Source organism: Canis lupus, chromosome 32 (genome assembly GCF_011100685.1).
Source record: "Canis lupus familiaris isolate Mischka breed German Shepherd chromosome 32, alternate assembly UU_Cfam_GSD_1.0, whole genome shotgun sequence".
Taxonomy (NCBI): domain Eukaryota; kingdom Metazoa; phylum Chordata; class Mammalia; order Carnivora; family Canidae; genus Canis; species Canis lupus.
This window is the reverse complement of record NC_049253.1, coordinates 19604377-19617498: the sequence shown is the minus strand read 5'-3', so window position 1 is coordinate 19617498 and position 13122 is coordinate 19604377. Positions and strand designations below refer to the sequence as shown.

At 35.6% G+C, this 13122-nt stretch overlaps 1 protein-coding gene across 35 annotated transcripts in view; it reads right to left on the bottom strand.

The window, feature by feature from the left end:
* Positions 1–13122, bottom strand: part of STPG2 (sperm tail PG-rich repeat containing 2) — a 531806-nt gene that overhangs the window by 403080 nt on the left and 115604 nt on the right. For all 35 annotated transcript variants that reach the window (XR_005382818.1, XR_005382817.1, XR_005382825.1 and 32 more), the window contains one exon: positions 6827–6931. Coding sequence is in view for 19 of the 35 variants with exons in the window: in XM_038582080.1 (XP_038438008.1) it covers positions 6827–6931 (105 nt within the window). In the remaining 16 variants the exon portion in view is untranslated. The remainder of the gene's footprint in view (positions 1–6826; positions 6932–13122) is intronic.

Sequence of the window (13122 nt, the reverse complement as noted above, 5' to 3'; positions counted from 1 at the left end):
TAGTTACTCTGAACATGAATGGGCTGAATGATCCCATCAACATATGCAGAATATCAGACTGTATAAAAAAGCAAGACCCCTCTATTTGCTGTCTACAAAAGACTCATTTTAGACCTAAGGACACCTCCAGCCTGAAAATAAAGGAGTAGAGAACCATTTACCATTTAATGGTCCTCAAAAGGGAGCTAGGGTAGCAATCCTCATATCAGATAAATTAAAATATATCTCAAAGACTGTAGTAAGAGATGAAGAGAGACACTATATCATACTTAAAAGGTCTATCCAACAAGAAGACCTAACAATCATGGATATTTATTCCGCTAATGCAGGAGCTGCCAAGTATATCAATCAATTTAATAACCAAAGTAAAGAAATGTTAGATAATAATAATACACTAATAGTAGGAGACTTCAACATGGCACTTTCTGCAAATGACAGATCTTCTAAGGAGAGCATCACCAAAGAAACAAGGGCTTTAATTGATACACTGGATCAAATGGATTTCAAAGATATATACAGAACTTTCCATCCAAACACAACTGAATATACATTCCTCTCAAGTGCACATGGAACTTTCTCCAGAACAGACCACATGCTGGGTCACAAATCAGGTTTCAACCAATACCAAAATATTGGGATTCTCCCCTGCATATTTTCAAACCACAATACTTTGAAACTGGAATTCAATTACAAGAAGAAATTTGGAAGAAACTCAAACACATGGAGATTAAAGAGCATCCTACTAAAAGATGAATGGGTCGACCAGGAAATTAGGGAAGAATTAAAAAGATTCAGAGAAATTAATGAAAATGAAGATACAACTGTTTAACATCATTGAGATACAGCAAAAGCAGTCCTAAAACAGAAATACATTGCAGTATAAGCCTACCTCAAAAAACTGAAAAAAACTCAAATACACAAGCTAACTTTGCACCTAATGGAATTGGAAAAAGAACAGCAAGTAAAACCTACACCAGGCAGAAGAAGAGAAATTAAGATTCGAGCAGAACTCAATGAAATAGATACCAGAAGAACTGAGAACAGATCAACAAAACCAGGAGCTGATTCTTTAAAAGAATTAATAAGATCAATAAACCACTACCCAGTCTTATTAGAAAGAAAAGAGACTCAAATTAATAAAACCACAAATGCAAGAGGAGAGATCACAACCAATAACAAGGAAATGCAAATGATTTTAAAAACGTATTATGAGCAGCTATATGCCAACAAATTAGGAATCTAGAAGAAATGGATGCATTTCTGGAAAACCACAAATTACCAAAACTGGAACAGGAAGAAATAGAAAACCTGAACAGGCCTACAACCAGTGAGGAAATTGAAGCAGTTATCAAAAACTTCCCAAGACACTAAAGTCAAGGGCCAAATGGTTTCCCAGGGGAATTCTGACATTTAAAGAAGAAATAATACCTATGCTACTAAAGCTGTTTCAAAGGATAGTAAGGGAGAGAATGCTTCCAAACTAGTTTTATGAGTCCAGCATTACCTTGATTTCAAAACCAAAGACCCCACCAAAAAGGAGAATTATAGATCAATATTCCTGATGAACACGGACGCAAAAATTCTCAACAAGATACTAGCCAATAGGATCCAACAGTACATTAAGAAGATTATTCACAATGACCAAGTGGGATTTATCCCCAGGATGCAAGGCTAGTTCAACATTCCTCAGTATCTTAAAAGCCATATACGAAAAGCCCACAGCAAATATCATTTTCAATGGGGATAAACTGAGAACCTTTCCCCTAAGATCAGGAACACGACAGAGATGTCCACTCTCACCACTATTGTTCAACATAGTACTAGAAATCCTGGCCTCAGCAATCAGACAACAAAAAGAATTAAAAGGCATTCAAATTGGCAAAGAAGAAATCAAACTCTCCCTCTTTGCAGATGACAAGATACTGTACATAGAAAACCCAAAAGACTCCACCCCAAGATTGCTAGAACTCATACAGCAATTCAGCGATGCAGCAGGATACAAAATCAATGCCCAGAAATCAGAGGCATTTCTATACACTAACAATAAGACTGAAGAAAGAGAAATTAAGGAAACAATCCCATTTAGAATTGCACCCAAAAGCATAAGATACCTAGGGATAAACCTAACCAAAAAGGTAAAGGATATATACCCTAAAAACTGTAGAACACTTCTGAAAGAAATTGAGGGAGACCCAAAGAGATGGAAAACAATCCCATGCTCATGGATGGAAGAATTAATCTTGTGAAAATGTCTATGTTACCCAGGGAAATTTACACATTTAATGCAATCCCTATCAAAATACCACGGACTTTCTTCACAGAGTTGGAAAAATCATCTTAAGATTTGTGTGTTATCAGAAAAGACCCTGAATAGCCAGGGGACTATGGACAAAAGAAAAGCAATGCTGGTGGCTTCACAATGCTGGATTTCAAGCTGTATTACAAAGCTGTGATCATCAAGACAGTATGGTCCTGCACAAAATCAGACACATAGAGCAATATAACAGAATAGAACCCAGACATGGGCACTCAACTCTATGGTCAACTAATATTTGACAAAGTAAGAAAGAATATCCACTGGAAAGAGGACAGTCTCTTCAATAAATGGTGCTGGGAAAATTGGACAGCCACATGCAGAAGAATGAAACTAGATCATTCTCTTACACCAAACACAAAGATAAACTCAAAAAGGATGAAAGATCTAAACATGAGACAAGAATCCATCAAAATCCTAGAGGAGAACACAGGCAACTCCCTTTTTGAACTTGGCCACAGCAACTTCTTGCAAGATTAATCTATGAAGGCAAAGGAAACAAAAGCAAAAATGAACTACTGGGACTTAATCAGGATAAAAAGCTTCTGCACATCAAAAGAAACAGTCCACAAAACTAAACGACAACCTACAGAATGGGAGAAGATATTTGCAAATGACATATCAGATGAAGGGCTAGTATCCAAGATCTATAAAGAACTTATTAAACTCAACATCCAAGAAACAAAAAATCCAATCAGAAATCGGCAGACGACATGAACAGAAATTTGACCAAAGAAGACATACACATGGCCAACAAGCACATAAGAAAATGCTCTGCATCACTTGCCATCAGGGAAATACAAATCAAAACCACAATGAGATACCACCTCACACCAGTGAGAATGGGGAAGATTAACAAGACAGGAAACCACAAATGTTGGAGAGGATGTAGAGAAAGGGGAACCCCCTTGCACTGTTGGTGGGAATGTGAACTGGTACAGCCACTCTGGAAAACCGTGTGGACATTCCTCAAAGAGTTAAAAGTAGAGCTACCCTACAACCTAGCAATTGCACTACTGGGTATCCCAAAGATATGAATGTAGTGAAATGCCAAGACACCTGCACTCCAATGTTCATAGCAACAATGTACACAATAACCAAACTGTGGAAGGAGCCTCAGTGTCTATCGACAGATGAATGGATAAAAATGTGGTCTATATATACAATGGGATATTACTCAGCCATTAGAAATGACAAATACCCACCATTTGCTTCAACATGGATGGAACTGGAAGGTATTATGCTGAGTGAAGTAAGTCAACTGGAGAAGGACATTCATAATATGGTTTCACTTATATGGGGAATATAAGAAATAGTGAAAGGGATTATATAGGAAAAGGGGGAAAATGAGTGGGTAACAAATTAGAGAGGGTAACAAAACATGAGAGACTCCTAACTCTGGGAAATGAACAAAGAACAGCAAAAGGGGAGGTCGGTGAGGGGGATGGAGTAACTGGGTGACAGGCACTGAGAAGGGCACTTGATGGGATGAGCACTGGGTGTTATACTATATGTTGGCAAATTGGACATCAATTTTTAAAAAGTGTAACATTTGCTGATTTTCATTGTATAGAAATTATTATCCATACTACCATGGTAAAGAAATTATTAACCATACTACCATAATCTAGAAATTATTAGTCATAGTACCACGTGGATAATCTCATACTGCCATCATAAATAACATCAATCAACATGCAAAACTGGAAAAATTAACAATTGATTTCTGCAAGCCAATAGAAATGAATTAACTGCAGCATACCAGCACTTCCACTCCATCTCTTTACTATCCCTTGTGGTAACCAACTTCATTGTTTTCTGATTTATCCTTTATGTGTTTATATAAAAATACGTAGTTACGTGTATGTTTTTTTCTTTTCCATTGTTATTAAAATATAATTAATATATGATGTTATATTACTTTCAAGTGTACAATATAATTATATAATTATATATATTACTCAGTGTTCATCATGGTATATTCTTAATCTCCTTTATTTTACCAACTCCCCCCACCCCAGCCCTGCCCATCTCCCCTCTGGCAACCACAAGTTGATTCTCTGTATTTCAGAGTCTGGGGGATTTTTGGTATCTTTTTCCTTGTTAGTTCATTTGTTTTGCTTCTTACCTTCTACATATGAATGAAATCATATGATATTTGTCCTTCTCTGTCTGACTTATTTAGCATTATATCCTCTAGGCCCATTCATGCATTCATGTCATTGCAAATGGCAACATCTCATTCTTTTCTATGGTTGAGTAATACTCCAGGGGTGTGTGTGCGGGGGGTGTACACATATCACCAATTCATCTATTGCTGGACACTTGGGTTGCTTCCATATCTTGACAATTGTAAATAATGCTACAATAAAAATCCCCAAATAGATATTTTTCTAAAATCATACCAATGTCTAACAGAACATGAAAAGATGTTAAACATCACTAATCATCAGAAAGATGCAAATCAATGCACAGCCCAGGTGGCTCAGTGGTTTAGCGCCATTTTCAGCCCAAGGTCTGATCCTGGAGACCCAGGATCAAGTCCCACATCAAGCTTCCTGCATGTAGCCTGCTTCTCCCTCTGCCTGTGTCTCTGCCTCCCTCTCTCTCTCTCTTTCTCTCTCTCTCTCTCTCCCCCTCTCTCTCTCATGAAAAAATAAATTTTTAAAAAAATCTTTAAAAAAATGCAAATCAAAATCACAAACTTACACCCAACACAATGGCTGGAATCAAAAAGACAAGAAATAACATGTTGGTGAGGATGTGGGGAGAAAGGAATCCTCAAGCGCTATTGGTGGGAACATAAACTGGTGCAGCCACTGTGGAAAACAGTGTGGAGATGCCTCAAAAAATTAAAAATAAAATTAACCATATGATCCAGTAATTCCACTACTGGGTATTTACCAGGGAAAACAAAAACACTACCTTGAAAAGACCCTTATATTTATTGCAGCATTACATGTATGTTTCTTACTTTCTTTCTTATACAGAAGGAATACTGATGCCTGGGCCCTATTCTAGATGAATTGAATCAGTCTCTGGAAAAATGCAAAGAACTCACCTAGGGATCAAAATGTGTTACAATTCCCCAAGCATTTCTAATACGCAACAAGGATGAGAACCATTGTTATAAAAGAAGCCTTATGTTTTAAAAACTAATAGTTGAAGACATAAGGAAATTCAATACATTTAGATCAAACACCAAACAACTCTTTAAATCTATGACTAAATAGTATCCCAGAAACATGTCTTTATGTGTTCTATCAACAAAAATTTTATGTTCTAAGTCTACCTTGCTAATTGCATTATTGCTTTTTCTATCAATCACAAATATATGTTCATATTCAACTAACCACTAACAGCACCCCTAGCAGGCAGTCCTGTTGGTTTTAAATCCCCCATATCTCTCACTCCAGAACCATTATTGTTTTCTTCATCATCCCCTTAAACAAAATTGATACCATGTTTTTTTTTCCATTTCTGAAAATACATTTAAGATATCATAATTGGTGTCAAGTGGTATCAAATCAGGACTACATATTAGAGGAATAGAAACAACATAAGAACTGAGGGTTCTAGTTGTAAAAATGATATTTTTTTAAAATCAAGGACACACACACATGATATCCTGTTCTTACACACCCGTTTTGTGTATCACCTTAAGTACTACCAAGTTGCTCAAGGCAGAAACCCGGTACTCACTCTTGATTCTTCCTAGTTCCCCACCACATCTAACCCATTAAAAAATCATGTTGATTATGTCTCCAAACTATACTTGCAATCCATCTCCTTGTTTCCAAGGGGGTGCCTCTTAAGTACAACGAAACCAAAGCAGTAACCTGTAGTCATCTGAAGGTTAATAATCTTCCTGAGTTAGGATAAATTAAAATAACCAGAGCTGTACATAGTACAGTTGGATAAATACTGCAACACTTTGATCTGGGGCTGCCATATTCTCAAAGTTTACTGGTATTAAATTGCCATGGAAATATCTTGGATACCGTCAAGTAGCCTTAGTGTATACCCTGGAGAATGTGATACAATTACTGTGAAATAGACTCTTGCATCACAAATAAAGACCCTAGTTGCAGTTATAGATATGATCTATCCCCACCCTCCACAGAGAGCCTTCAAAACCCTCTCTGAAAAATATGCATATCCTCAAAGATTGCATGTTAATACTCCACATATTCATGGGCAGAGTATATTTTAAAACTCAGACTGAATCTCTTATAAGCTAAACTGAACATTCATATATACAAATTTAAAATGTTTAATAGATGTTTTCAATTCATATATTCACCTTTGCATGTTATTGTTAATATTACAATCTTATTTCCTTTCATCTTATCCATATTTTTTGGCAATATGATTTGCCCCATCCATGTCTGTTTCCAATTTGTTTAACTATCACTTTTCTTTTTATGATCTTCCTAAACACCATCAGATTTGTTGCTGGCTTCACATTGTATCTATTATGTTCTATGTATGAAAATGATTATAGAACATTACCTGGGATTGAGAAAGGAAAGCAGGTGATGCATCATTTACACTTGGTATACTTTCAGCCTTCCGAAATTGGCTTTTAATGTCATATTTTCCAGGCCCTGGTACTCCCTAAATTACAGGAAGGAAAAATACATGTTCTCATTAAGAAAGCATCTATATAGTACCTAAGGGAAGAGTTGGCTAAATATATGAACGAAAGCTACAGGTTTTTAAGCAAATTCCTATATGGTATTACCAAAGCACTTCATTAAAAGGCAAACCAGAACAAATTCTTAAGAGAAACAAGAAAAAAAAAATTGCCCTTAGCAAAGCTTCCTAGGAACCTGAACACACACTACTTGAAACTTTGCTGCCCTCTACTGATAGAGCTCAGAAAAAAATTATCTACTTCACATAATTAAACATTACAATGAATAAAGATGGTTTCTATATTTCTTCTATTTAAATGTATATAATCAAATCTTCTCTGAGAAAATATTTCACTGTTTTTTCCAAATTTCTATTAATCAATAGACTACTTTTTCCCCCACAAATAAGCCTCAGGATATATTTCATTTCAAATACAAATGTTAAAAAAGTAAGACATTAAATTTAAACAGATACTTTATAATAGATAAAAATTAATTCAGTAAATACTGGGATTTTTTATTATCTTAGCTAAACATACTTAACTTTATATATATAGATATATATCAAGAATTTAAACACATGTATTATATATATCAAATATATATATGAAGTGCTGTATATTAATCATCAAATACTTTAATTACCTTGAGGGTACCTTTCATAGTATAAAAAAGTTTCAAATCTTCTGTTACATACATTCCTCCTCTACTTTTCTACAGTTACAAGAATTATTCCTTAATTTATGAATTATATACTTTGGTGTATAATAAAATTCCCCAGCAACTCCCATCATCTCTATCTTATTATATGTTCAATCCCATTTCTCTCCACCTCCACAGACACCGTTCTGATCCAAGCCTCGAAACTCTTACCGGGATTACTGTGAAATCCTGACTGCCCCCCTGCTTCTGCTCTTGTCTCCCTTCAGTCTATTTTCAAAATGGCTGTCTGAGTCAGATTGCACCACTTGACTTCTCAAATCCATCCAATGGCTTGCAATCTCACTTTTAACAAAAATCAACGTCCTTAATATGACATGAATTTCACCTTCACATACACTATCACCACTCCAACCTAATCTCCTATCACTCTCACATTTCCATTCACTCTGTTTATCACAAAGATCAGGCATATACCAACCTGAGGACCTTTGCATGCACTCTTTGTTCAGGATATTCTCCTAAATAGCTCCATGGCTCACTAATTTCAGTCATGTATTTATTCAATGTTACCTTCTTAATGAGTTATTTCCAGTCCACCTAATCTAAATAATTCCTCCTCCTTTTCCTATTTTTTAATCTTACCAATTTCTACTATCCAAAATACAATTTTCTACTATGTTATAAGCTCCAACAGGGCAGTAACTGTTTTGTTTGCTACTGTATCGTTGGAATACAGATGAGTATGTGGAGCATGGTAGGTGCTAGGTAATTATTTGCCAGAAGAATGGATGAATGGATGAATGCATGCACTGAATTCTACATTTTCACTGATCATATAGTGGATTTGGATATATTACTCTGGGAAATAATGTGGCACCAAATAAGAGCATTAGCCATTTCTAATAGTAAAATATCTTAAAGCTCACATATTTAGGGATGCCTGAGTGGCTCAGCGGTTGAGCATCTGTCTGCCTTTGGCTCAGGGCATGATCCCGGGGTTCTGGGATCAAGTCCCACATCGGGCTCCCTGTGTGGAGCCTGCTTCTCCCTCTGCCTGTGTCTCTGCCTCTCTCTCCGTGTCTCTCATGAATAAATAAACAAAACCTTTAAAAAAAAAAAAAAAAGCTCACATATTTAATTTGCATTTAATAATAATAGTAATACTTGGGAAATTTTGGGGGGGGTGAATTTTTATTTAAGGGAAATTCTTATTATATAAGTACTTTTTCATATTAATAGGTTTGATCCTAAAAATTTATGCAAAGGTCCATGTTATCTTATCTCACATGAACAAATCTATGCCATTATTTAGTGGCTGGTAGAAAAGACCCACTTTTGCTTTGGCATGTAAGATTGTTTTTAAATCTATGAACTTTTAGTAAATTAGGTTTAGAATTAAAGAAACTTCTATATAATTCTCTGTTTATATTAACCTATGAGATATAAATCAAATATAGAAATACAGAGAGCATAACTTCAAATATACAATATTAATCTATTTCTTGAACTTTACAGATATATTGTATCCATCTTCTCCACAGAGGCAAGATTGGTAAAAAATACTCGGTTACTAAAAAAAAAAAAAAAAAAAAAAAATACTCAGTTACTGACAAACTGGGATTACACTTCTACTGCTATAAATAGTAGTATAAGTGGCCATTACTATGGATCATAGGGAAAAGACTAAGTGTGAATAATGAGATAAGTGAATATCTTTAGTTTTGGGAACTATTTCGCATAAAAGCAGAAATGAAATCTCATCTTTTCAATGAGTACTTCTTACTCCTTTTTTACTGTTTTTTTTTTTTTCATAAAGTTCCTAATGTTACTGAACTTTATTTCACTAAAATAAGATACAGCAGTACAATTAGGGCCTTGCTTCTAAAAAGTTAGGCTTAAGATTTTAAAAGCCAATTATTTTTTTTTTTAATAGAAGACTATGACCACTCAGGACAAGTCTCCATTTATGACAATATAAAAGTGGAAAGACTTTGAGAAGACCAAACCCTAGGCACAAGCTGAAAATGCTGTATTTATCCCCCTTTTTTAAATTGTTCTCAACAGACCATCTGCCTTAGTCAGCCTATTAAATATACAGCTCCATCCCACTTAAATGAGTGTCTCATTTAAGATCTGATCTAAGTGGATCAGAACCTCATTGGGTACAGGAATCTACATTTTAACAAGCCTCACAGATGATTCTCATGCATAATAAAGAACCATAACTCAGTCCAAAAGAGGTCATTATTACAGCACCTTCTGCTAAACACATACATTCCAAGGAAGAAAGCCTAGATTTTAGGAGTATCCTGCCTTGGGAATAGAGGTTAAAAATTATTGGGGCGGGTTATTTTTGGCATCTTTTCATGTGTAACTTAATAAAAATGGGCCTCTTGCTTCAAATAAAAACTGGGGTATAATTATCCATTTATAAGTCTCTAAATCTTTATTCACACTCACATTATCCTCCATCTTTCCAAGGATATTAATTATAATTTTATTTATAATTCTGTCGTTTTTGTCTTTTTCCTTGGAGTTTTATTGATGTTGGGTTTTTTGTCTTTATTTTTCCCATTGGAGGATTTTTTTCAAAAGTCTGGTGATCTCTTGCTCCCCATTCAGATTTAAGAGTGAGCCACTGAAAGAAATGATTGAAAAATTCATACATGGATAGATTTGACTTGAAACCTGTTGGACTTCATTAAGCTGTGATGGAACCACAACTCAGCCTTTGCATTAGAGGGCCCCAAAATATCAGTCTTTTCTCAAGTCTAGCTGACAGTTTAGGTAAGTGGGAAAGGTTTCTGGAACTCTCCCTATTCTGTTTATAAACTTTCGCCATCACCCAGGCTCAATAATTCTTAACTCATGTCCAAATTTGTTTCCTAATCCTACCAACTTCCCCCAATTCCCATTCCAATGATGTAAAGGCAAATACAAAATATTGTAATTTTATCAATACATACTTCAGCACATATTTCTGAAAAATAAGGAACTTTAACATAAACATAAAACCATTTTTCCATCTTAAAAAAATCAACAATGATTTGCTTCCTTATTTATTCAGTTCAAATTTTTGTGACTGCCTAATAAATTTATGTGTATGATACTCATTTATTTATATGTTTGTCTGAATCCAAACCCAATTAAAGCTCATACTTAGAAGGGATCAAAGTCTCTTATAATCTATAGGTTTCTTCACTTTACTCTGTTTCTTTCAACTTATTTGGTGAAAAAGCTAAGTTTTTGTCCAATTTTTGAGCATTTCCTGCAATTGCATTTTCTTGACTGGTATCCATGTGTCTGTCTCCTGTCCTTCATACTTCCTGTAAGCAGTAGTTGGATAAAAGGGCTTGGTCAGATTCTAATTCAATTTTTTTTCAAGATTACTTCATAGGTAGTGCTGTATACTTCCACCAGGAGGCATATATAATAGCTAGTTCTTTCCATTCTACAATGTTAACAGCCATTAATGATTATTGACTAGATGTAGTAATTTAGAAGGGGTTAAAAAAATTATAATATAGGGCAGCCCAGGTGGCTCAGCGATTTAGCGCCACCTTTAGCCCAGGGTCTGATCCTGGAGACCTGGGATGGAGTCCCATGTCGGGCTCCCTGCATGGAGCCTGCTTCTCCCTCTGCCTGAGTCTCTCTCTCTCTCTTTCTCTGTCTCTCATGAATAAATAAAATCTTTTTTTTAAATGATAATATAATTATATAATTACTTATTTATTGACCGAAATACTTCTACAGAGAGACTTCTCTCAACAATTGTTTAGTTACCCTAAGGTATAGTTCATATAGGAAAAGAGAGATAAATGCTTGTGTTGGTTTTTTTCTTTTTCTTTTATTTACCAGTTTCAAAATACCAAGTTAAACTGTTGCATTGTCCAACACCAGTGACTGAATTTTTAAAATTCTAATTTTAATCTCATGGATTTAAATATATTTGAATTATTTTATCCCCTTACAATTGGAGTTGTACTATTCACCAATACTGAAATTAACCCATCTTCAGTTGGTGGGAACCTATTCAAATGAGTACCAGAATCCTTTTGACATGACCCCCAGTAATGTTTCATAGCTGTCTTGCTTTCTGGTCCAAGATGCTTCAGATTCTTCAGATACAATTCCTGCTCCAGACCTGGAACCAGCTCTGGAATCTGAGAATTATTATCTGGAGTCTAGGAATACCTCCCATTTTTGTTACATCATCTCACCCTTTCCCTCTCTTATCTCAGTGTTCCTAAGTCCAGAGACTCTCTTGTTTGATTTCTCCACCAACAGACTTCACATCTTCTCCTGGAGTGGGAATGAGAAAGCCACCTAGGTGTAAGAAACTATGCTTCCTATCCAGATTATCATCAATCCTGCTGTTTTCAGTCCCACCTGCCACCTTCCAAAGTAATTGATATTCCTGGGCATTTTAAAGGTACTATAAGATGAACTAGCTTTCTTATTGGCATCCCTCTCTAAAGATACTTACATAGCAGCTTTCTCTATACCACCAATTCACATTTCCCCAGTAGCTTTTACACTTACCATTTCCCCATCAGCTTTCCATCCTTGAAAACGGAAGACATCGTTTATCTATTATCATCTCTTCTCCCATTTTTTTTGTGTTTGCAGGATTGCACCTTCCTTATTCTTTTACTTAGTAATTTAGTGGGGCTTTGGGAGTGTTATGGGCTAAAGTGTGTCCCTCCAAAATTCATATGTTGAAATCTTAAGCCCCAGTACTTCAGAATATAACTGTATTTGGTGATAAGGTCTTTAAAGATATAATTCAGTTAAAAGAAGGGCCCTAATCCTGTATGCCTGGTATCTTCATAAGAAAAGGAATTTTGAACATAGACATGAGTGTGCACAGAGGAAAGGCCATGTATAGACACAAAAAGAAGATAGCCATTTATAAGCCAAGGACAGATGTCTCAAAAGAAAATCACTGCCAACACCTTCATCTCAGACTTCTAGCCTCCAAAACTGTGAGAAGATAAATTTCTTCTGTTTACACCTCCCAGTTTGTGGTACTCAGTTATGACAGTCCTAGCAAACTAATGGAGGGAGGAAGCTAAGATACAAGCATGGTTTCAAATCTACCTTGTTCAACCAGAAGTCCATCTACAAAACTAAAAAATATAAAGTATTTCAGAAAGGTAGATATGTAGCAGAAAATATAACAATGGTACTCACCAAGTCTAAGAGTTGTGCTGATGGTAATTTTGAGGAAAAAGCCAGCTTTACCACACTTTTGACACATAATAGTTCAATAATACTAACTGAATAGATGGGATTATTCTAATCCCATTTAATTGTTTATTGGCATGCCTCAATAGCTCAGTGGTTGAGTGTCTGCCTTTCAACTCAGGGTGTGATCCCAGATCCAGGGATCAAGGCCAGCATCCGGCTCCCCACAGGGAGCCTGCTTCTTCCTCTATGTCTCTGCCTCTCTCTGTGTGTCTCTCATGAATAAATAAATAAAATCTTCTTAAAAAAAATAAATCATTG